General features: G+C 39.8%; 1 protein-coding gene across 4 annotated transcripts in view; it reads left to right on the top strand.

Moving 5' to 3' along the window:
• The window catches only part of LOC137194486 (microtubule cross-linking factor 1), a 76,770-nt gene extending 55,237 nt beyond the window's left edge, over positions 1-21,533 (top strand). For 2 of the 4 annotated variants that reach the window (XM_067606429.1, XM_067606428.1), the window contains 5 exons: positions 4,626-4,898; positions 7,509-7,850; positions 9,511-9,587; positions 10,090-11,668; positions 20,125-21,533. In XM_067606429.1, coding sequence (XP_067462530.1) covers positions 4,626-4,898; positions 7,509-7,850; positions 9,511-9,587; positions 10,090-11,668; positions 20,125-20,328 — 2,475 coding nt within the window. In that variant the 3' untranslated portion in view covers positions 20,329-21,533. Of the gene's footprint in view, positions 1-4,625; positions 4,899-7,508; positions 7,851-9,510; positions 9,588-10,089; positions 11,669-11,890; positions 11,916-14,380; positions 14,439-20,124 lie in introns of all 4 variants that reach the window. The other 2 variants (XM_067606431.1, XM_067606430.1) reach the window with 2 other exon arrangements.
• The last annotated feature ends 553 nt before the right edge of the window (positions 21,534-22,086 follow it).

Raw genomic sequence — 22,086 nt, 5'->3', positions numbered from 1 at the left:
AATGACACTTTTAAGTGTTAGCAGGTCCTAAAAAATTGAAAGACAACATCCTAAACATTCAGTTACAGAGGAAAGTCTGAGGTACAAGATACATAAATCTTAAAGGATGTTATTAAAGCCACTATTACGTTAGTGGTGTGGCTCCAGTACACCACTTTGGTCAAAACTATCTCAACAACTAGTGGACCCCAGAATTGTGATAACTGGTGACATTTCATGTAGCGCCAACATCAGATCAAAATTTAAATATGTCCACTACTTTGTTTTATGACCAAATACCTGCAGAATTAATGACATTCCCATCAGCCTTAGCTGTGCTTCTTGTTTAGTGCTGATTAGCAAATGTTAGCACCATGAACTAAGATGGCAGGTGTACCTGCTAAACATCAACATGTTAGCATTGTCACTGTAAATTGCAGCATTTTTACAAATAATTCTAATGGTATAGCTTTTTGTTGGTATAAAAATCACGCAATCCAAGTGAAGTTTGGTCTATGCAACTCTATGTGTTGCTTTCAAACAGATCTTTTTGATACTCCAACAGCAAAGCAACGGAGTGATGACATCAGATTGTTCGTGTATGCCCACAAACGGCTGTCCGCTCTGCAGCCTTTGTTGGTTGCAGGTCCACGGGTTGTTCATGTTGTCCAGTTGCATATTTCTGATCTGATTTTGGCTCGAACGTGTACAGATGTATTTAAGAAGTTTCCCAAAAATAAGTGAAACCCTACTACTACGGTTTGTTGCATGGTTTGTTCACGTAGCCTCCGGAGCCAGCGGAAGAGTTTTTTTGAACTGTAAATCATGCAAAGATATTCCATTGGAGGCCCAGAATATAAATATAGACCTGGAAATGTGCATCATATGTCTCCTTTTAAATGGCAAAAGTAAATGAGATTCATTGCAGGTTTTTTTATAGATTGTTTTCAGGTAATTGTGGTCAGGAAGTAGAAAACATGAGTAATATCTGCTGCTTTGATAAAAATCCCAATCATAAAAACACTGATTCTAAACTACTTCTTGGTTTCTGTTTGAGTTTAGTAGAAGTAAAGATCATTACCAAGTTTGCAGAGACAGGAAGAGGTCAGTGTTTTCCAGAGAGATAAACTTGAGGATACTGAAACCATGTTGTTTTGATGAGCGTTGTAGTTGGAGCTTCATCATTAAAACATGGTTATCTCTCCACTGTGTCTGGTACAAACTCCAGCTATATCTGATACAAACTAACACTGCAGATAAAAGCAAAGTGTACAATCCGTTTCAGGATATTGAATATGTTGTTTATTGACCTCTGTGTTGGTAGATAAAAGTCGAATCCTACACTTTCAGAGCAGCGTCTTCTCTCAGCTCTATCTGATAAAAAAAAAAAAAAAGGAAACCGCAGCGTTGGGAACCAATTAAGTGGCTTGAGTTTGAGGAGGAAGATTATCTTTTGAACTCTCATGTTCTTAATCTGTGCGGCTTTTACATGGTTCATATCCTTCCACAGAGCAGAGGTCGCCGAGAGCCTCAAAGAGAACTAATATACTTAGTTTCCTCTGATAACACCATGTTGAGTTCTTTTCTTGCTCTACTGTGCGTCGTTCTGATTAGGAATTCAGAAATATGCCCCAAAATTTATGTTTTTTTTGGGGTTTTTTCCCCATGATTATTATACGGCCCAGTAGAGCAGAGCAGAATTGGAAATGATCCTCACCTGGGCATTTATATGTGGAAATGAGAAGTAATTATTTTTAAGTCTCTATTACGAGATCCTTGCTCAGACGGCCTCATGTTTCATACTCTGTTATGGTCACTGGCACAGTGTGAAGCCTCCTTAGTAACTGTCTATATTTGTAATGTCTTGCATCTTTGCTCTAAGCATTCAGTCAGCGGCTATTATTATAGATGTTATCCTCTCCAGTATGTTATTATACAGTTTTAAAAACCCAATATAAAAGTATACAGGACTGATGTTTGTGAATGGGAGTGATGTAAGCTCAGATTTGAATGTAGCCTTGACTCGTTCTTCACACTTACCCCGGCACCGCAGACTTTGAGTTTGTACCATTATGTTGTGGGATCAAAGCCTGTCTGAAGATTACAAAAGCTCCGTTCTGCCAGGGAAAAGAGAAACTTCCCTCTGTCGTTCTGCAGCTTTGAAGATTTCTGCAGAACATCTGAATCTTCGGTTCACGTCCCCCCGGCAAGCGAGTAGTTTGAAATATAAATTTGGGAGGGCAGCCTTTCACTCAACGTTATCACAGCGGGTCCCTGTTTGCAGCAAAACAACCAGTTGTTCTTTGTTTTCGTTGTCACACTTTTTTAGTTTTTGAACAGCAGTGATGTGCTATATTAGTATTTCCATTCCTTCTCTTTAATATACACTCACCGAGCACTTTATTAGTAACACCTGTACTATCTAATGCCATTCAATACAACAGCTCTTGTATTGCATTAGATTGCACAGGTGCTCCTAGTAAAGTGCTCGGTGAGTGTATTAAGTCTGGTTTCAACTCCTTTACGTCCAGTTTTCCCCTCAAAGCTACAATGTGCAAGTTCTGGAAACCGAGCTAGCGCTAGCATGAGACTTAATTGATTTCTCCCTGAGGACTGGGAGTAACGGAGCTCTTTAATTGCAGGTATCAGGAGTTCGCTAGCCTGTGAGTGAACCGTAGTGACAGCTTCCATCAGCTAATGCTCGCTTGGAGCCTCGGTATGAGAGGAGTAGCAGACCAGAAGTGCACTCATGTATTGATTGACAGCTGTGAGCTCCCAACCCTGATTTTGGCCTCCTCTGATTGGTTAGGAGGGCAAGGTTCGTTTAAAAACTAGTAAGGGAAATATCTTTGTACTGCTGCCAGGCTGTTCAATGAGTCTGGGTCACAGAAGTCTCTGACAACAGCTCTCCATATTAAGATATGCTTTGGAGCATACTTCACCCAAAAATATAAGAAAGAAAATACATACTGTAGCTTTAAATAGAGTTATCTTCAAGGCTTTTAAAGGGAAAATACCACATTTTTTGGGAGATAAGCTTTCCTGCAGAAGTTAGATCAGGAAATTGATACCAGTCTCTCTGTCTGTATGATAAATATGTATGATAAATAACCAGCTACAGCCAGCCTTAGCTGCCTCCACCTGTTTCTAGTCTTTATGCTAAGCTAACTGTTCCTGGTTCCAGTTTCATTTTGAACGGACAGACATGAGAGTGGTATCCATTTTCTCATCTAACTCTCGGCAAGTAAGATGATGAAGGATTGCATTGAAATCATCTCATTGCACACAGTCTGTCAGACAGGACTCATAAATATTCTGTTTAATCTTGTTCAAACTCTTTATTGAGGCCGTTTAATGAGTGAAACTTAATTAAACATTAAAACCCAATATTATGGAAATATTCTGCATCATTTTAGACACATGTCCCCCCAAAATTTAGCCTGAAGTTGTGGTATCTTTGGAAACTTTTGGATCTTGTCTAGAATTTAGGATAAAGTTATGTGGGTTTGACCAAAGTTTGGATAAACAATGAGTTTGTAACGACTGATCCACCAGCAGACAACTGTTAAAGAGGTTAAATATCTTTTTTAAAATAACTTTTATTTATTGTGTCTTGTAATTCTTATCCTCCACAATGAAAATCTGCTCTGTGCCTGTTTGTGTCTCCATCCATACAGCTCTTGAGATATCTCAGACACAGCTGGCTTGATTTTTGAATAAACTTGAGAAACAATCCATCTCACTGCTGACTTTCAGCATTTTCAAAATGACACCGATCAGCCCCAGTGAGTCATTGCTCATTTGTGGTGTGAGAAAGCTACAGCTTCAGCCTACACCTTTTCTCTTATTTATTTATTTATTTATTTATTTTTGGCCGTGTGAACACTTGAATTCGCTTCTTTTTCCACTTTGTCATCTTTTATTTTTTTTATATTGAACTCAAAGACCGACAGATTAAAAGGTCAAATATGAGAGATCGAAAGAGCGGAAGATTGTTTGTCCATATGTCAGACTCAATATGTCAGACTTTGCTTTTTGGATTTATACCAAACTTTGTGAAATGATGAATCACAGCAGTCTGCTCTTGACAACAACAGGTCGAAACAAGTTGGCAGATGCTTTATTTTTTTATCTGCAAGTACGGATCGCCTTTTATTCTCTCTTTTTAAACTTTTTGTGCCTTCAAATGAAAGCACGGGTTCAACCAAACTACCAAAAAACCTGTTTTATAATTTACCCCCAGTGTTATGCAGAAAGTTTTGATTTTGTTTGCCTGGGTTTTAAGATTTCTGTCTCCACACAAACACAACGGAGGTGAATGGAATTTCATTTGAGCAACTCACAACTTTTAAATATTACATTAAAAAAATGAATAGAAACATCTTTTTACATAATAATGTCCCTGTTAAGTTAAGCAAAATCACAGATCTTACTGTGAAAAATTGAAATAGCAACTATTTAATTTGTAAAAAGTAGTTACAATGAAAATTTTATAGTAATTTGAGTGTAGCAACCCTTTAAATGTCACCTGTTTCACACATACTGGTCTGGATTATATATCTGTGTTTTTACATCATTATCTCTTTGTGATATACTGTACAGCTTAATAATGACACGACATCCTTGTGTTTTATCTGTTTGTCCAGCTGGAGGAGGAGGTGCAGGGGAAGGTGCGAGGTGAAGCTCAGGGAGGTGAAGGGGAACCGGCCGGAGACCCGGAGTGGGCGTTCAAGCAGGAGCGTGAGGAGCACCAACGTCTGCTGGCCGAGAGCCACAACACCTCCCTGGACCTCCGCTGGAAGCTGCAGCACGGAGAGAAGAGGTGGAGCCACGAGAGGGCGGAGCTCCTGGAGCACTTCGACCGGGAACGGCAGGAGTGGGACGGCAGCATGAGGGAGCTCCACCGCAAGATGGAGAGGGTGAGAGGAGGGAGGAGGTGGAGAGAGATAGAGGAATTGGTATTATTAAAAAAAAAAAAGATAAAAAAAGGATGAGATTGAAAAGAGTTAAAGACAAGTCAGGCTCGCATGTAATTTATTGGTCAAATTGCAGCAAATTAATCAATCAACATCAATTGTTTTTACAAAGCAATCACACAACAAGGTCCATTTAGTAGCTCTTCTGGAGCTTTCCATTGTTTTCCTCTGTTTTCAAGGTCAAGAATGAACCTTCAATCTAAACTTTTAAGCCAACATGGATGAGAAGTAAAGTTTGCATTTATTTTTATTCCATAACAAATAGGCTACTCAGTCTGCTGAGGGGAGGAGGATCATGTGATATAACCAAAAAAGTTGTATTTAAAAAAAAAAGCCGTTCACTAAATGGACCCTGTTGTGATTATTTTGTCGACTGCTGTTTACAAGGTCAAGAATGAACTTTCAATCCCAACATCAGTGTTGATAATCGATTACTCGTTTGCCGTTTATCAAGCAAAAATGCAAAAATACATTTGCTGGTTCCAGCCTCTCAAACGTGAGAATCTGCTGCACCTAACGATTATTTTCATTATCGATTAATCTGCTGATTAGTTTTCAATCAATTAATAAATTAATTGTATATTCTTTAACATGTCAGGAGACAGAGCTCAGAGCCTAAACTAATGTCTTCATATCACTCGCTTTGCTCAATCAATAAGCTGAAACCCAAAGTATGGGGTGTGTGTGTGTGTTTTTGTGTGTGTTTTTTTGTGTGTGTGTGTGTGTGTGTGTGTGTGTGTGTGTGTGTGTGTGTGTGTGTGTGTGTGTGTGTGTGTGTTCGAAGAGAGAAAGAGAGTGACAAAGCACCAAAGGAGATTATCTTCACTGTTGTTTGGTACTTTAGAATTGCCAAGGCTAGATACAACAAATATTGAGGATTACTGAATAATTGATGTCCTCTGTGAGATTTTAATTAGTCGAACTGCAGCGTCTCACCTCGCCTCTGTGTGATGTTCAGAGCAGGAAGTAGGAACACGCGCTGGTTAATATGACATGGGTGCGAGAGTATTAACATATAAAGCAGAGACAGGAATAATATCAACAGGAACAGCTCACGTTTAATAGCTAAAAGAATAAATAAAACTGTTGATGTACCACGGAACGGAGACAAAGAGCAGGAAGCAGAGATGCATTATTCAGCGATGTTGCAGCAAACTATAAAGTACAGGTCACCAGCTGAAACGCTCAGACTGGCAGGGGAAAGCGAATGAGTAATGTTGATGTTCTCCTTTAACCTCAAGCCTGGAGCGAGGCACTTAACCCAGATTGTTGCAAGTAGATTACTCAGTGGCTTACAGTTGAGTAATACAGTGTGCACACCCATGATAAACCCATGCCATGGTGATTCAGGTGATGATTTTGATGCACCTATTATGATGGGATGAATGAGACGTTTATCTAGGGCTGCAACTAACGATTATTTTCATTATTGACTAATCTGTAGATTACTTTCTCGATTAATTGATCAGTCGTTTGATCTATAAAATGTCAGAAAATGGTGGAAAATAGTTTCCCAAAGCCCGAGGTGACGTCCTCAAATGTCTTTTTTTTGTCCCGTCAGTCCACAACACAAAGATATTTAGTTTACTATCATAGAAGACTAAAAAAAAAAAAACAGAAAATATTCACATTGGAGAGAAGCTGGAATCAGAGAAAAAAAAAAGGACTCAAAACAATTAGTCAATCATCAAAATAGTTGCAGATTAATTTTCTGTCGATCAGCTAATTGTTGCAGCTCTACCTTTATCATCTTTAATAGAGCATTGAGTCCAGTAACGTCTAGAAATTCCCACCATAGCTCCTCCCACTGATAACCTGATCAGAGGTCTAATCAGCCAGGAACTGAAAACGCCTGTGTGGAGATGCAAGCATGCATTATTAAAACATGACCTTAAAGGCCCCTACTGGTGGTGTGCATATTTTAGCTAATTTAACCAGATAAATGCTACTTTTTAGATTGATTTACTACCAGTGTATGCAATTAGTATTTAACAGGCTAAATGCAAAACCACTTGTATGGCCCTTTGAAAAACACACACTAACTTGTCATTCCCCAAAAATGATGTCGGTAGACGTTCTTCATCCCTTCAGAGGTTATCAAAATTGGACTGATAGTAGTGTAGTAGTTATAGTCTTTCTATGTTGGAAATTTTAGCTATAACACAAACCATCAAACAACGAGGTCACCAGAAAATCAATTGGCAAAATTTTTGACAAAATTTTTAACTGTCCTATACAGTATCAAGCAAAAATGACAAACATTTTCTAATTCCAGCTTTTCAAATATGACGATTTGCTGCTTTTCTTCTTTGTATTGTGGACAGTTGATCTGAAAAAATATTAAACACTTAAAGCTCTGGGAAACGGTGATGGGCATTTTTCACAATTTTCTTGACATTTTATGAACAAAAAAATATTCAATTAACCAAAAAGTGATTCAAATAAGCCCTCATATCACAGCAACGTCTACGTCCTTAAATGCCAGACTACAGTGATTTAATTAATTGAGAGAAAACAGTTGATTTCTGACTATGTGTGTCATGCTTTGTGCAGATGCAGAGAGAGCTGAACAGTCGGCGAGGCGAGGGCATGGACGTCAAAGACGGCAACTCGAGCCACAGAGGCGGGTTTTCCCCTCAGGATAGTCCCCGAAACGCCCCTCGGTCGCCTCGCTCTCCACGATCCCCCTGTACATCCACACCTGTCCTGGTCCCCCCCACACGCTCCCACTCTGACTCTGAGGCCATGCTGGAGGAGCAGGGGGCTGCAATGAGGCTGAAAGGCCCAACGGAGAGCCTGTTTCTGGACGCGCTGTCTCTGGATCCCCTCAGTGGCCTGGAGGTACCTCCACCTTCCAGACTGGAGAGCGAGAAGAGGTTCCCCTGCATGAAGGAGGTAATGCATATATTAGTCACATCAAGACAAGACACAAGACAATTCACCTTCATTAATGTAGCAGTTTGCACCAAGTGCTGTGTAAAATAGGCATGTTGCATAACAGGAAGTAAAGAAGGCAGAGGTGGAGATGAAACAAAAATTTGGGTTCAAACTGACCAGTGCTGAAATAGGTCAGTGGATGACAATGTACTGGTCCAACACTTTAGTCCAAACTAAAATATCTAGTTTGTGTATCCTTCAGAATGATCTGTAATAACTTTCTATCTAATCTCCATCATCAGGTCAAAATTTTGTGACCAAATACAGTAACTGCAAAACCAATGATGCTCCCATCATCCTCAACTGTACTTTATGTTTAGCTCTAATTAGCATACTAATAGGCTAATCTAACATGGAGAACATGGTTAACATTATACATGCTAAACATCAGTATGTTAGCATTGTCTTTGTCAGCATGCTGATGTTAGCATTTAGCTCAAGGCCCCACTTTGGCAGCCTCACAGAGCTGCTAGCATAGCTGTAGACTTTTGTTGAAGCCAAAATGTGAACATTTTACTGGTTCCATCCTCTGAAATATAACAATTTAATGATTTCTTTATTATGTATGAAAGTGAACTTAATATCATTTGATTTTGGACTGTTGTGCAGGTTAATAAAAGCAATTCACTGTAGGCTCTGGGGAGTTACATAATAACCATGTAGGGGTAATGGCCATTTTCCGCTATTTTATTTAATGGATTGATTTGTTGATAACTAATGACAATTTCATGTTGCAGCCATAGTTCAAACCACTTAATAAAACGATTAAACAAATCAATCAAACTTTATTTGTACAGGACCTTTCATACAGATTAGTGCAATTCAAAGTGCTTTATAGATGACTGACAATGTTGATAATGAGGCAGAACAAATGTAACAGTTTGAGACTAACTCACACAAGAAGATAAAAAAAGATGAAAATGTAATAAAGGCATAAAATTTCCATAAAATTTCTCCCAAAAAAGCTTGACCAAGTTTGTTGTATCCAAATGTCCCGCAGTGGGACTTTCAATATTCGATGCTCAGGTGGAGGATTTCCCTTCTTAATGAAAATTAATTTAAATTGATCACTTTGGAACAGACCATGTTTTAATTTTAGCCGAGAAAAATATCTTTATTACTAATTGTGTATTTGTAATATTATAGGTTAATTTCATTTTCAGTCCATTTTATTACACCTGCTTCACCAAAATGAATTGAAGTGATTTGCAATGTTGTTGTCTGATCTTAAAAGAATAGGGAAACAACAACAGAGGCAGTCATCTGTGGTTAATAAAAACTTGAAGTAGTTGTAATAAAAACAATTTTAGAAATCATTGAAATGTTTGTATGCTATTGTCATTCTTAACAAAGATGTGTAACAAAAAACATTTTTGCCTGCCAAGTATGTAAAGTTAGTTATCACTTAATAAATTGTGTTGCTAAATAAATATCATGTTTGGTATATTTAGTTCTTTCCATGTTTTGTTGCAGAGTTTCCCTGTTTTTAAATGACTTGACATTCACTTATTTTATTAAATATACTGCTTTCATTTTTTCTAAAAGCTACTGTCTATAAATCATTTTCCCATTGAAACCTCTTCCACATGATTTAATTGTTGTATCTGTCGTGTTTCAGGCCCTGAATGAGATTTCAGAGAGAGAAGGTGATCCTGCGTACCCAGAAGAGGAGATGGGTGGTGGGAGTCTACTCAGGTAACGTTATGAAAAAGCTTAATGTCAAACTGAGTTCAAAGTGTTTTTACAGGCAAACTATTCTGCAGAAGCTGCTGCGTTTTTATGGATGTCAACAGTATATACATCACAGAAGAAGTGGTCGGCGTGGCTGCAGATTATCCAGCCTCCTGCTGCATTTTTGTTGCTCATACATGCACATCAGCCCCTCAGGAGATCGGCTGTTGATTCTATTAACTGTTACTTGAAGTGACAGTGAGTTTCCCCCTGGTGATTTTTTTCTGTGAAATGTTGTCTTGTGCCGAGGAAGTGATCCAGCTCACTTTGCTGCTAAATAATTCAGACAGTTTTAAAACATTAAAATGCATCAACTTACTTTTCAAAAGACGCACACAAACATTTAGGTTTTTTTTTTTTTCTGCAGTGGGAATATAAAGGAGATGAGATCATGGCTGAGTTGTTTGTTTGATGTTTGTCCCAGCTGAGGTTAATGTTAATGTGCTGTTCTATGTGTCCCATCCAGAGCCAAGTCAGTGTGCTCCATGAGCGACTTCCAGCGGTTAATGGACAGCTCGCCGTTCCTCCCCGACAAGACCCGCCACGGTGACCAGGGCCAAGACGACGTCACCCCGCCCCTGTCCCCGGACGACCTCAAGTACATTGAGGAGTTCAACAATAAGGGCTGGGACTTCCCATCATCCACCTCTGGCCCAGGTCCTGCTCGAGAGGTGTGGGGAGAAAAAACCTCCGAGGCCCGGGGAGGAGAGCCCGTTCCTGATCCATTCCAGCCAGCCTCCTGGTTCCTCACCACCAGCGCCACCCTGACCACCAGCACCCTGAGCAGCCCTGAGCACTGCCACAAGTCCCCACTGAGGGGCAACGGAGCAGGGGCGGCAGGGTTGGGAGTGGAGCACTATGGGGTACACATCCTCCACAGCCCCACCAGAACTGGGGCAGCTGAGCGCCCTACTGCCCAAGACCCGGACTTCCTGTACGCAAAGGGGACCAAAGCCAGAGGTGGAGGAGAGGCGGGGGTGGGAGCCAGCGGGCAAGATGAGGTGTTCAGCAGTGGGAGGTGGGCATGTGGCCTTCTGGAGGGTGGGGGGCTGAGGACTTCTCCTAACCAGTCTCCTATCTGCCCCACAGTAGGCTACGCCTCCTCTCTAGAGCTTCAGCTGTCCAGAAACTTGAGCGACGACATGAAGGAGGTGGCCATCTCTGTGAGGAACGCCATCCGCTCTCCACCAGGGCCCCTTGTCCGGGATACCGCCTGCCAAACCAACGGTTTTACCACGCGAGGCACTCAGACCACCCAGACCATCAGCGTGGGTCTGCAGACGGACCTGCTGAGGAACCTGACCAGCAGCCCTCACCGTTGCCTCACCCCGAAAGGTGGCAGCACGCCCATCTCTTCTCCGTCACGCAGCCTGAGGAAGGTTCAGTATTCTCCTGTGGTCCAGAGTAAGTTTGAGCGACCCTGCTGCTCGCCAAAGTACGGCTCACCCAAGCTTCAGCGCAAACTGTCCACTTCCAACAAGGCAGAACCGCCCAATACGAGCCGAGCCCCCACCCCTACAACACCCCAGAAGGGCAACAGCGAGTCGGCGTGGGCCCGCTCCACCACCACTCGTGACAGCCCCGTCCACACCACCATCAACGACGGCCTCTCCAGCCTCTTCAACATCATCGACCACACCCCAGTGGTCTTCGACTCCATGCAGAAGTTCAACAAGTCTCCCAGTCGCTCTCGCCCCACTCCGCCCTCCACCACCGAGCCCAGCCCTGCTCACGGGGCTCTCGCCACAGATCCCAGGAACACGCAGGAATGCTTGCGAACTGCCCGCGGGCGTTCGCCCAGCCCCGTGCAGCTGATAGTGGAGACGCAAGGGGACAAAAACCCAGAGGTGGTGAGCATACGGCAGGACCTGTCAGCTCCTCCGGGCTACACGCTGGCTGAAAACACAGCCCGCATCCTCAATAAGAAGCTGCAGGAACAGAGCTTTAGAGATGAGAGGAGGCTGCAGGCTGGAGGACAGAGCAGCCACAGCAGAGACAACAGCAGACAGGCCGACTCAGACAGAGGACAGTCTGGATGTATGGAGGTAAATATACAGACGCACTGGATTCATCGCTTCATCATTCATTTGATCTGGGGCCCATGTTTTATGACACAATGATATTTATGACTTTTCCTTGGATTTTCCCTGTTATGGTTGAAGACAAACTTTAAGAGATCTGTGGCTAACAAGTAAAAAAAACTAAGAAAGAAATCAGCCACATTATAATATGCATGATCACTAAAATGTTAATGCTTTTTTTCTCAGATCAAAAGCACTGACTGATGCAATGGTAATGTTAAAATATTTAACCCTTCTCAGCAATACTGAAACTTTCTTTCCACACTGTACATAGAGACTCTTTAAGGTTTCTTTTTCTTCTTCTGTACTTTCTTCTTTGCTGTAGTAATTTGTAGTCTGGCTTTAATTTTCTGTGCTTTAATTATCACTGAGGCCCGACCGAAATATGATTTATGTGTCTGATGATCTCACAGTAATGATTTAAGTGGGATCAGGGTCATAAAGTGACATAATTCATCATTATCAGCACTACAATTTCTATCTGGGATTTAATTTGGGCAACACTCGTAATGTCAGTGTTGTTAATAACTAAAAAATAAGGTTCAAAAACATCTTCCAAAAGTGATAATTTCACTTAATGAAATCAGCGCTCTGACATGTCGGTCGGGCCCCTGTCAACACCCATTCAGCTGACCTGTAGGAAAAAATAAATATAGATAGAAAACCATCTTGGGAAACGTTGCTGCTCATGTTTAAATGATGAAATGGAGAGAAATATACATTCAGCGTACTATATGTACTGACGCACCTCTTATATGGCTCTCTATTTCAATAGCAGACAGATAAGAACCTCATGAAAGTAGGTCATTTTGTATTAAAGCTGTACATTTAAACAATATACCTCCAGACAAACTGTACATTTAAAACCATAAAATGAACAGTAAGCAACTTAATCCCAAATATGTTGATTAATATGTCCACTGACATCAGGGTTTCACCAGCTGCTGTTCACTGATGTGCAGAACAGACGATTGGTATCTGATATGTGATTTTATGGATGACAGTCATGTGTGTGTTTGCTGCGGTCATTCACTAAGTGATGCTGTGACTCGTGTGGATGAAGGTCACAGCTCGAACAGAGCAAAATAATGGATTGCCATGGTATAAAGCACGCAATATGTCAATATTGTGATATAGACCTGGACATTGGTCATAAATTGCTGTTGCTTTGTGTGATTTGAATTGATAGATACACACAGACGTGAGGAAAAGGGAAATTTCATCACCATGAAAAATCCCCATTTAAACCATTTACAATAGAGATGGATTAAACTAATTGAAACATTAGTTTGGTTTAGGGTCGGGCGATATAAATATATACAATTTTATTCACCATTCACTGTATATGTACCATAATATTGTAACAGCAATGTGTGTTTTTGTAAATCTACTAGAAATACAGTGTTGCAACTAGTGATTATTTAAAATAAATTAATTGTTTAGTGTATAAAATGTGAGAAAATAGTCCAACAAATAGTCTTAAACTAAAAGATATAATTTTCAATAATATAAAACAGAGAAAAAGTAAAATCTCACATTTGAGTAGCTTGAACCAGCAAAAATATTTTTATAATAAGTGATCGAAATGGTTGTAAATTCATTTTCTGTTGACTGACTAATTGATTAATTGACCACTTTGTTTCATCTTAAGGAAATGTTGTCATCAAAAACTGAAACATTTCAAATGCTAACCCTTTATTGTCAAATTATCATATTATTGTAATAATTATTATATTTGCTAACCCAATGATTCAGGGCTACAATTATTGATTATTTTCAATTATTTTTTAATCATTAAGTCTATAAAATATGAGAAAATAGTGAAAACAACGCAGCACAATTTTCCTGAGATGTGACATTGACATAGTTTGCTTCCTTTAACCAAAAGTTCAAAACTGAAAGTTTGAATTAACCTTACAAAGATATAAAATGGAGAAAAGCAGCAATTCCTCACTTTTAGGAAGTTGTAATCAGCACATTTTTCCTTGATGAATGACATCAAGGACAATTTCAAAGATATTTAGACGATAAGTGCTACACTAATAGTCTAACTTGCACAAAGAGTAACAAAGAGTGAGATAAATAACTTGAATTAATTGATTATCACACAATACTTCTTCCATTGGAGACAAAAAATCTTATAAATGCACTCAATCTTCTGATTTGCAGCTTTATCTGCAATGGTATAATTGTCTAATATAAACAGAAATATTAAAGAGATAGCTACTTCAGTATAGTCAATTAACAAATCTCACACTATTTACAGTGTATCATCATATCGCCCATCCCTACTATGGATTATTCTTAGTGTATCTTATCCAACATTATATCTGGCTGGTCTGTGTGTATCTACATCAAGGTCAGCTTCCCATCAAAGCTCCCCTTGTGTTTCTTCCAGGTCTAAAGTGAATGGGTGTGTGTAAAGTGCTGTCTGTGTGGTCTTTGGGCTGAAATCAGTCACCTTATTTCTCCCGGTCGACCTCTCTGCCTTTGATATGCCAGACTTATCATGTATCTCCTCTTCCTCTTTGCCCGATTTTACCGATTAACATTTCCCGCTCTATCTTCCCTCCTCCTCCTCCTCCTCCTCCTCCTCCCCTCTCTCTCCTCCCTTCTGGGCTTTATCTCTCCCTCCTCCTCCTCCTCCTCCTCCCTATCCGCTGTGCTCTGATCCAGAACCACACTGTCATACTAACAACTCCTTGGGGACTCTAACTCTGCTTGTCTCCGTGATGTAAGTTCCTCTTCCTCCTCCTCTTCCTCTACGACCTTTGGCGGGGGGTTCACCAGCCACACGGACCTCTCACCTCACCCCCTGCAAACCTCCCTCCCTCCTCACCCTCTTCATTAATGCATGCTTCACAGGACAGCAGAGTGACAGTGTGTGAAGCCATCGGAGTGGTGTCAAAAGTTGTGCGACGGCCTTGCATATGTTTCTTAGTGTTAATGCGCGCATGCTCAGTTTTTTTGGTATAGACCATCTGTTTTTTTTTAAAGGACCATACTGCTGTTTTTGCATATTTTATCCCATTTACCATAAATCCCATTTATTCAAATCTCAAATCCCATACCATACATTTTTAGATTATTAGATTTAAATGAACATTCCTGCCAGTATGGTATGAAAATCCGATTGGAGAGACTTGCATGAGAGAGGTAATCCATCACAGAGAACATTTAATAAGATGTTCAGTATTTATATTGGTGAGGTCCAGTGCAGCTGAGAGCAAAAGCTGCACTGGACGGCTGCAACATCCCAGATTTTAAGAGTTTTTTGCTGAAAATTGCAACTATCATGAGCGATATTGTCATATATTGTTCAGTCATTCACTATTCACTATACAGGGAATTCATTATGGAGAACTATAGTGTGTCAGATGGCAAAACTAAACAAATTCATTTATAGCTACTATGATTAGTTGATTAATTGATTAGTCAATAGACAGAAAATTAGTGTTTGTATGGTTATTTTTCAAGCAAAAATGCCAAACATTTGATGGTTCTAGCTTCTCAAATATGATGATTTGCTGCTTTTCATTGTCATATTTGGAAATAGATTGAATATCTTAACATTGTAGACTGTTAGTCAGACAAAACAAGAAAATTGAAGACATTGTGGCCACTGAGAACTATTTTTTAAGAATTTGTTCATCAATTAAACAAGAAAATAATTGGCATATTAATTGATGAAAATGATCAGTTGCAGCCCTAATTTCATTCACAATTTAGGCCGTTGTCTTAATCCAGTAGTCATCTAAATTTACCCTTTTTCTGTCTTCACAACACATGATGAAAACTCATTTTTAATGTTGCTTTGTGGGTTTAAATTGAGTCCACTAATAAGGAAAAGTAATTCTCTCTAGACATTCAGACACACTTCAAAATGGCAAACACGCTTTAGTTTACTCAATAATGAACCGTGAAATCTACTAATGCTAGCTGCTAGTGAGCTAACATCAACATTGCCCAGGAAACTGGAAGTCACAGTTTTAAAAAGAATATTTGGACAAATGTGATAAATGTGATTATGATTAGGTAAAGTAATGTCTGAGGTAACTGAATAAATGGGTCGAAAGCAGAGCTAACGCTGACATTACCAGCTAGCATTAGCTGATATGTAAATGCTTAATATTAGCTACTGTAGGTCGCTAACAGACTAGTTCTTAGAGACAAACCTGGAAGACAAACACAAGAACATCAATATTTTGACAACAGTTGCTGAATGTTAATTTGCTTTTCACCAAAACGCCATATTTTTCAGTACAATCCTCTCTTTGTGCACTAGATTACTGTAGTTTAAGACAGTTGATTGTCATACCATACAGAAAAGAGATGGCGGTGTTGTAAAATATGGAGAATTTGTCAATAATGGGATAAATCCTGCAAAACAGTCGGTATGGTCGTTTAAAGCTCACAAACTCGGCTCACGTGACTCAAACAGTCATCATATTGTGTCTTGATTACTGGTGGTATCAATTTTTGGTATAAAAAAATATGCACCAGTAAACATGACACAAACAGATGACTCTTTTGGACATGTTTCACTCTTGTAGCCTCACATTCCTCAGCACAGGTTCTTTGTTGTCCTTCTGACCTTATCTTGGATTGTTCTAACACTGTGTTTCTACCAGGTCCTCCTGTTTGTGTCACCATGTGTGCAACTGGATGGACTGTGATCTTTTCTTGTGACGTTTTACTGCTTTTATTCACATATTTATATCCATACAGTGCTCTGTTTCCTCTTACAGTTCCCTCACCATTTCCTCTCACACTAACAAGACCTGCAAAAAGATTCACTGATGAAGACGGCTGCTAACACGCATCACTGTCTGTGCTCTCTCACCTCTCTGGGTTGTTTGTCTGGTGGATATTAACTGAATATTTTGCATGCTTAAAGGAAAAATCCACCTTCTGACACACCAGTATGTTTTCTCACCATGTGGTACATTCCAGGAGTTGGTTTGGGATGAGGTGCTGAAATTGCATTTTCTGGTGGTCCCATTTACAAATTTAATCACAGTGAGTGATTTCCTACATTTCCCAGAATGCCTTTTGACAAAGCAATTGCCAGAAAGTTTTGCATCTAGTTGTGGGCTACACAAATTTTTAAAAAAGATGGCTGGCTCTGTTGCACGTTGATGCAAAGTGTTCAGTTTGAAAAGAAAACACTAAACTTTTAAATTATAATCCTTAACATTTCAGTCCTGGTTGATTTGGGAACACGTGTGGTTATTGGCAGTAACAGCAAGTCTGTTTTAATAATAAAAGTTTCAGGTTTTTGTTCGAAATTTTCCGCCACAGAGAGCAGCAAACACGCCTTTAGCTGCTACTCTGTCAAAAATGCAACAAAGGAATAGCAATTAGTGTATCTGTTTATAGTGCAGCCAAACAAACGATGTACTGAGACTAATTGCATCATTTTGTTTTAGTAAAACAGACTCGAAAAGACTGTCAGCAGTGTTGTACCTGCACGCATCATTTCCTGTGAATCCACTTGTACTCCTTTGAGCAATTTCAACCCTGCATAGGAAAGGTGGACTCCACCAGTAGCAGTGAAAACTATCGTATAGAGAGACAATTAAAGAAAAAAATGCTATAAATAGAAAAATTTAGGTTTGATATAATGAAAATCTTAAGGATTATAAGCTAAAATTTTAGAAAACTGAAGTTTTTTCCATTGCTGCACAGAAACTTCAACGCTTTCCATTTCCTTTCCATTTGGCTAATTGTAAGAAAAGAAAATGGGCCCCTAAATGCAGAATGTATCACCTTTAGCTGTTTTAAAGTGTTGCACGGTGGATTTTTCCTTTAAGGCGAAAGCATCTACTGAGAAGTCAGGGCTGATGTGGAGTTCACGTTGCTGTTTTCAGTGACTTCCTGTACACTTAACTGGTGCATGATCTGTGGCGTTGTGTGATCTGATGTATTAGCATCACGTAGGAAATCTTGTATTAACCCACAAGCCGCCCATTAAACTACTTATCTGTATTTCCGGCGTGTACACTATCCATCAGTGGTATTCAGAAAACAAATGATTTATTGATGGAGACGTCTATTTGGCGCTGACGCCGCCCATCCGTCTCTGTGACTTGTTTTCCCGCCTATTTATCAGGACGTCCTGCAGGTTGTGTAACACATCACTCACTGGTGGATCCATCCTTCCATCCATCTGATTTGATTTCTCCTTAGTTCATCCTCTCACGCCACCGTAGCCTGACTGCCGTGTATTTTTAGCAGAACTAGATTGTAGCTTTGCGGGCTCCGTGTCCCCCATCCTTCAGCCAAAATCTAACGCCTGGAGATGAGCTATTTATAAATCAGGCCAGTGGTGTGATGTCCCGGTGTGATCGTTCACCCAATCACACTCTGACATCATTCTAAGGGGGGAAAAAACTCACCCAAAGCCACTTTTCTTTCTTCTTATTGCCCTCTTTTCCTCACTTTCTCTTTTTAATCCAGGGGACAGATGTATAAAACTCTCTGTAGTCTGAAAACACCATTGATCTGTGGATGCATCATAGCAGAAATATGCACACACACAGTCTTGAGCCAGATTTATAAAGCCTTGCGTTTGCATTATTCAGTATTTTACATCTCAGCCAGTGTGAAATTATGCCTACAGGCACAATCCATAAATGTGGTTGTTACACTTGTGTTTGGACACAAACCAGGACAGTTTTGTCCTTCATCTGACACCAGCAGTGTTCTCTAACAGCTCTAAAGCAGCTCCTGTGTTATTATGCACCTGTGAGCCTAATAGCATGCTGACAGAACACTGTTGATTTAACTGTATGGTCATTTTTGAGGCTGTAGTTTGTGATGTTATACTGAATTCTTCCATTTCAATGTCATCAAGACGGTTGTATTATTACAGGGTTGGTCGTGTTGGGGTTAAAAATACTGTGCATTGACAACGTGACATTATATCCATTAAATCTGGGGTTAATTACCTTGAAAGATGGACATTCGCTGACGTAAGGCATACATGTGTTTATCAGTGCAAGTGGGATGTATCTGCACTTTCAGGAAACTCGCAGTTTCCCAGTCGCAATTAGGTCATATCAAATCAATTTTATTTATATAGCCCAATGTCACCGGTCACAAATATGCCTCAAGGGGCTTAACAATCCATACAATACAACATATGACGCCCTCTTTCTTTTAGACCTTCAATTCTGCTTTGGAAATTCAGATTACGAGATCTCTATTCGGTAATTAAAATTATAACTTTGATTTTGGTATGAATGCTGTGCACAAGTTTGAAACTGTTAATCACGATAACTCCAATATGACATGAACGCAGTATACGGTAAATCCTGTTCCCCACTATTACTGTATCAGAATAATTTTATGTAAATCGTTCATTTCAGTGTTGTGTTTTTGCCAGTTCATCAAGTACAGATAACATAACACAAGCTTGTTGAAGTTGTGTAGTTTTCTTCATTATGATTTAGTAAAAGGAGGTCACACTTCCTATATTATGCTGCTCTTGGTGTTGATGTCGGTGCAGGTCATCTGCTCAATCACTGATAGTGAAAACAGGTGTGCATTATTAGACTGAGCACAATCAAGTGGAGGAAGGAGGGTAAAACTGTTGTGCAGCAGATGACAGACGATAAAAACGTCGCACTCGTGAGCTTGTATAAATGTCTCAGCAGTGGGTTGAAACTCTAAAGTTCCTGTTTTTTTGTACATTATTAGAATGGCTGCACCTGTTCAGCCGACCCTACATACAGAGGGGGGACAGGACTTTAGAAATACATCTGAGTATCAGACACTCTTGTACAACGACACCACTAACTGCTGCTAAAAGTTACCAGTGAGCACAGATTTGGTGATTTGAAGATGAGAAGATGATCTATGATAAAACTGGGCAAAGTTTGATAGAAAACTGAAAGTTTTTTTAGAGGTTTAGATTCCATATGATCATTAATTCATAAGCATTTCATTGACTTTTGTTATATGCAACAGTGCCTGAACACATATTGTGATGTAGTCAGTGAAATTCTATTAAAATAAGGGTTGTATATGTAACTTCAAAAATCTACCATCTACTGTAGCCTGATTAATCTACACAGTTCCTTCTTTATCTGGGAAACAACTGTCAACAAAACAATCTCAACTCAAGGTCCACTTACTCTTTTGTTATGGAGCTTTCAGCTATATGACACAATCTTCTGCAGGAATAAACTGGAGCTCCACTAATTTAAAGACAAATAAGATTAAATTCCCTCTTTGTCATTATCCTTCGTTCATCTCTTCTGTTTTGATACATCTGACCCCTGATCACTTTTCTTTCACTTTCTTCCATTCTTTTTTGTCCGTTTTGAATCTGTTCGCTTCCTGTTTTCTTCGGCGCTGACCGATGGCAGCCGCCTCGTTGCTCTCCCCTCTCTCTGACAGCTGCTTGTCATTGGCAGGACCTGCCTCGCTCTCCGGTGGCTCCGCCCTTGGACTCCTGCTTCCTGAGACCGGCCCGCCCAGCCAACCGAAGACCCCCCTCGCGCTGGGCCGCCCGCTCCCCTTCCCCCTCCCCTAAGTGGAGCGAGGGTTCAAAGAGGAGATTCACCTTTCCGCCACCGGGACATTGGAAAACCATCCTGGAGAGTGAGGAGCCGGCGTGAGGCCGTCCTCTACCTCCGCTCTCCCTCCTCCACCTCAGCCTGCCTCTCCTTGTCGGAGCCTAAAAAGACCCAGTACCTCAGAAACCCCCCCCCCCAAATCTAGAGACTCCCAAGAGACAGAGCCTGAAGGGAGGGGGGTTGGGATCCACCCAGTAGCACCAGCTGACATCGAGGAAAAACAACCAGAACTTCTTTTTAGAAGAACCTGGAATGTACTGTAATACCATCAACAACAACAACAAAAAAAAACATCAACAACAAAAAATCACATAAAAACTACATTTCCATAAAAGGTGCCTGTACACACTTGAGTTACTCATCACCCCACATGTGTGTGTATATATGTATTTAATACATTTATATATTTTAATCACAATCTTGAACCTTTTTTCAGGTGAAAACTGTACGTCAGCTGTCGCATTTATATGAAGTTTACACCTTTTTTTTCTTTTCTGTTTACAGATTTCTTCTTTTTTTTTTTTTTTTTACTTAAATGTCTTTTATGTTTCGTCCTGCATCAATTCATGCTCAAACTATTTTTTTCTATGAAAGCAAATCTTTTATTTTTTGTTGCCAGCCTTTGAAGCTTGAATTCAGTTTTCAAGGAGAGGAAAGACAACACAAGCAAGCAAACAAACAAACAAAAAAAAAACAACAACTTCTGCTTCTTCGGGTCTGAAGCAGAGACACATGATGTCATTTCTGATGCTAATGTACTTATTTATTTTTATGTTCTTTTGGATGAATGTTTGGCTCTGTAAACATGTAGATGATGGGTGACAACACAGTGAATAACCTTATGCATATTTGGAAGGCAGTTGTACAAATATCAGTCAAATATTTGCATGCCTTTTGAACACTAGCACTTTAGTGCATGTACATATAAGCTCTTGTCATTTGTGATCACTCTGCTCCGTTGTGGGGAAAAAGAAAAAAAAAAAAACGTTGTGATGGGATGTTTTTTGTTGTCACATGATTTGCATTGACTAAAATATGAACAGTTTTTAAGTAAATTATTGTACCTACCAGGCTGTCTTTGTACAGTTGTTACTATTGGATATGAATTACTTTTTCTTTTGACAAGAAAAAGGGATTGTGGAAAAAATATGAATGTTTTAAATGAAAAGTCTATGTCAAAAAGTCTAACGATCTATAGTCTTATGTAAATAGTAAATGGTAATAAACATGAATGTGTATTTACAAGACTCTGTGTGTGTGTTTGCATCTGTCACGTTTTATATATATTTATGTATGATAAAGGTTAGATACAGCTCCTGATAGATCATACGCTCTATCATTAGACCTGAGTTTGTGTTCTTGGCAGAGACTGATCCTGGACTCTGTGTGTGTGCGTGTGTGTGTGTGTGTGTGTGTGTGTGTGTGTGTGGATTACAGTGTAGACCACAGGATTACAGTGGGTCAGGGGGGACAGACACACACACAGAGAGAATGTGAATAAGAAGATTGTGTCCTCCCAGAAGTCAAATCCTCTTGCATCACGGTCATACATGTGCCACTTTACTCATGTTATCCAGCTTGTCACGCAAGACTAGTTTATTTAAAGATTTGGTTATTTTTGTAATCTTTTTTTTTATACTAACCCTTAGTGGTGTCTATATTTAATGTTATGTTAAATATTTTTGGATATCTGTTGCTAAAACACCACTAGGCCTTTTTCACAGCAGACACTTTGACTTGTCATAGTAGGAAAAGCACAGGTGTTACTAATGATAGTAATGATGGATCTGTTCTGTTCAA

This window comes from Thunnus thynnus, chromosome 12 (genome assembly GCF_963924715.1).
Source record: "Thunnus thynnus chromosome 12, fThuThy2.1, whole genome shotgun sequence".
NCBI lineage: Eukaryota > Metazoa > Chordata > Actinopteri > Scombriformes > Scombridae > Thunnus > Thunnus thynnus.
Note: the sequence above shows the minus strand (reverse complement) of the source record. Positions and strands in the feature narration are given on the sequence as shown.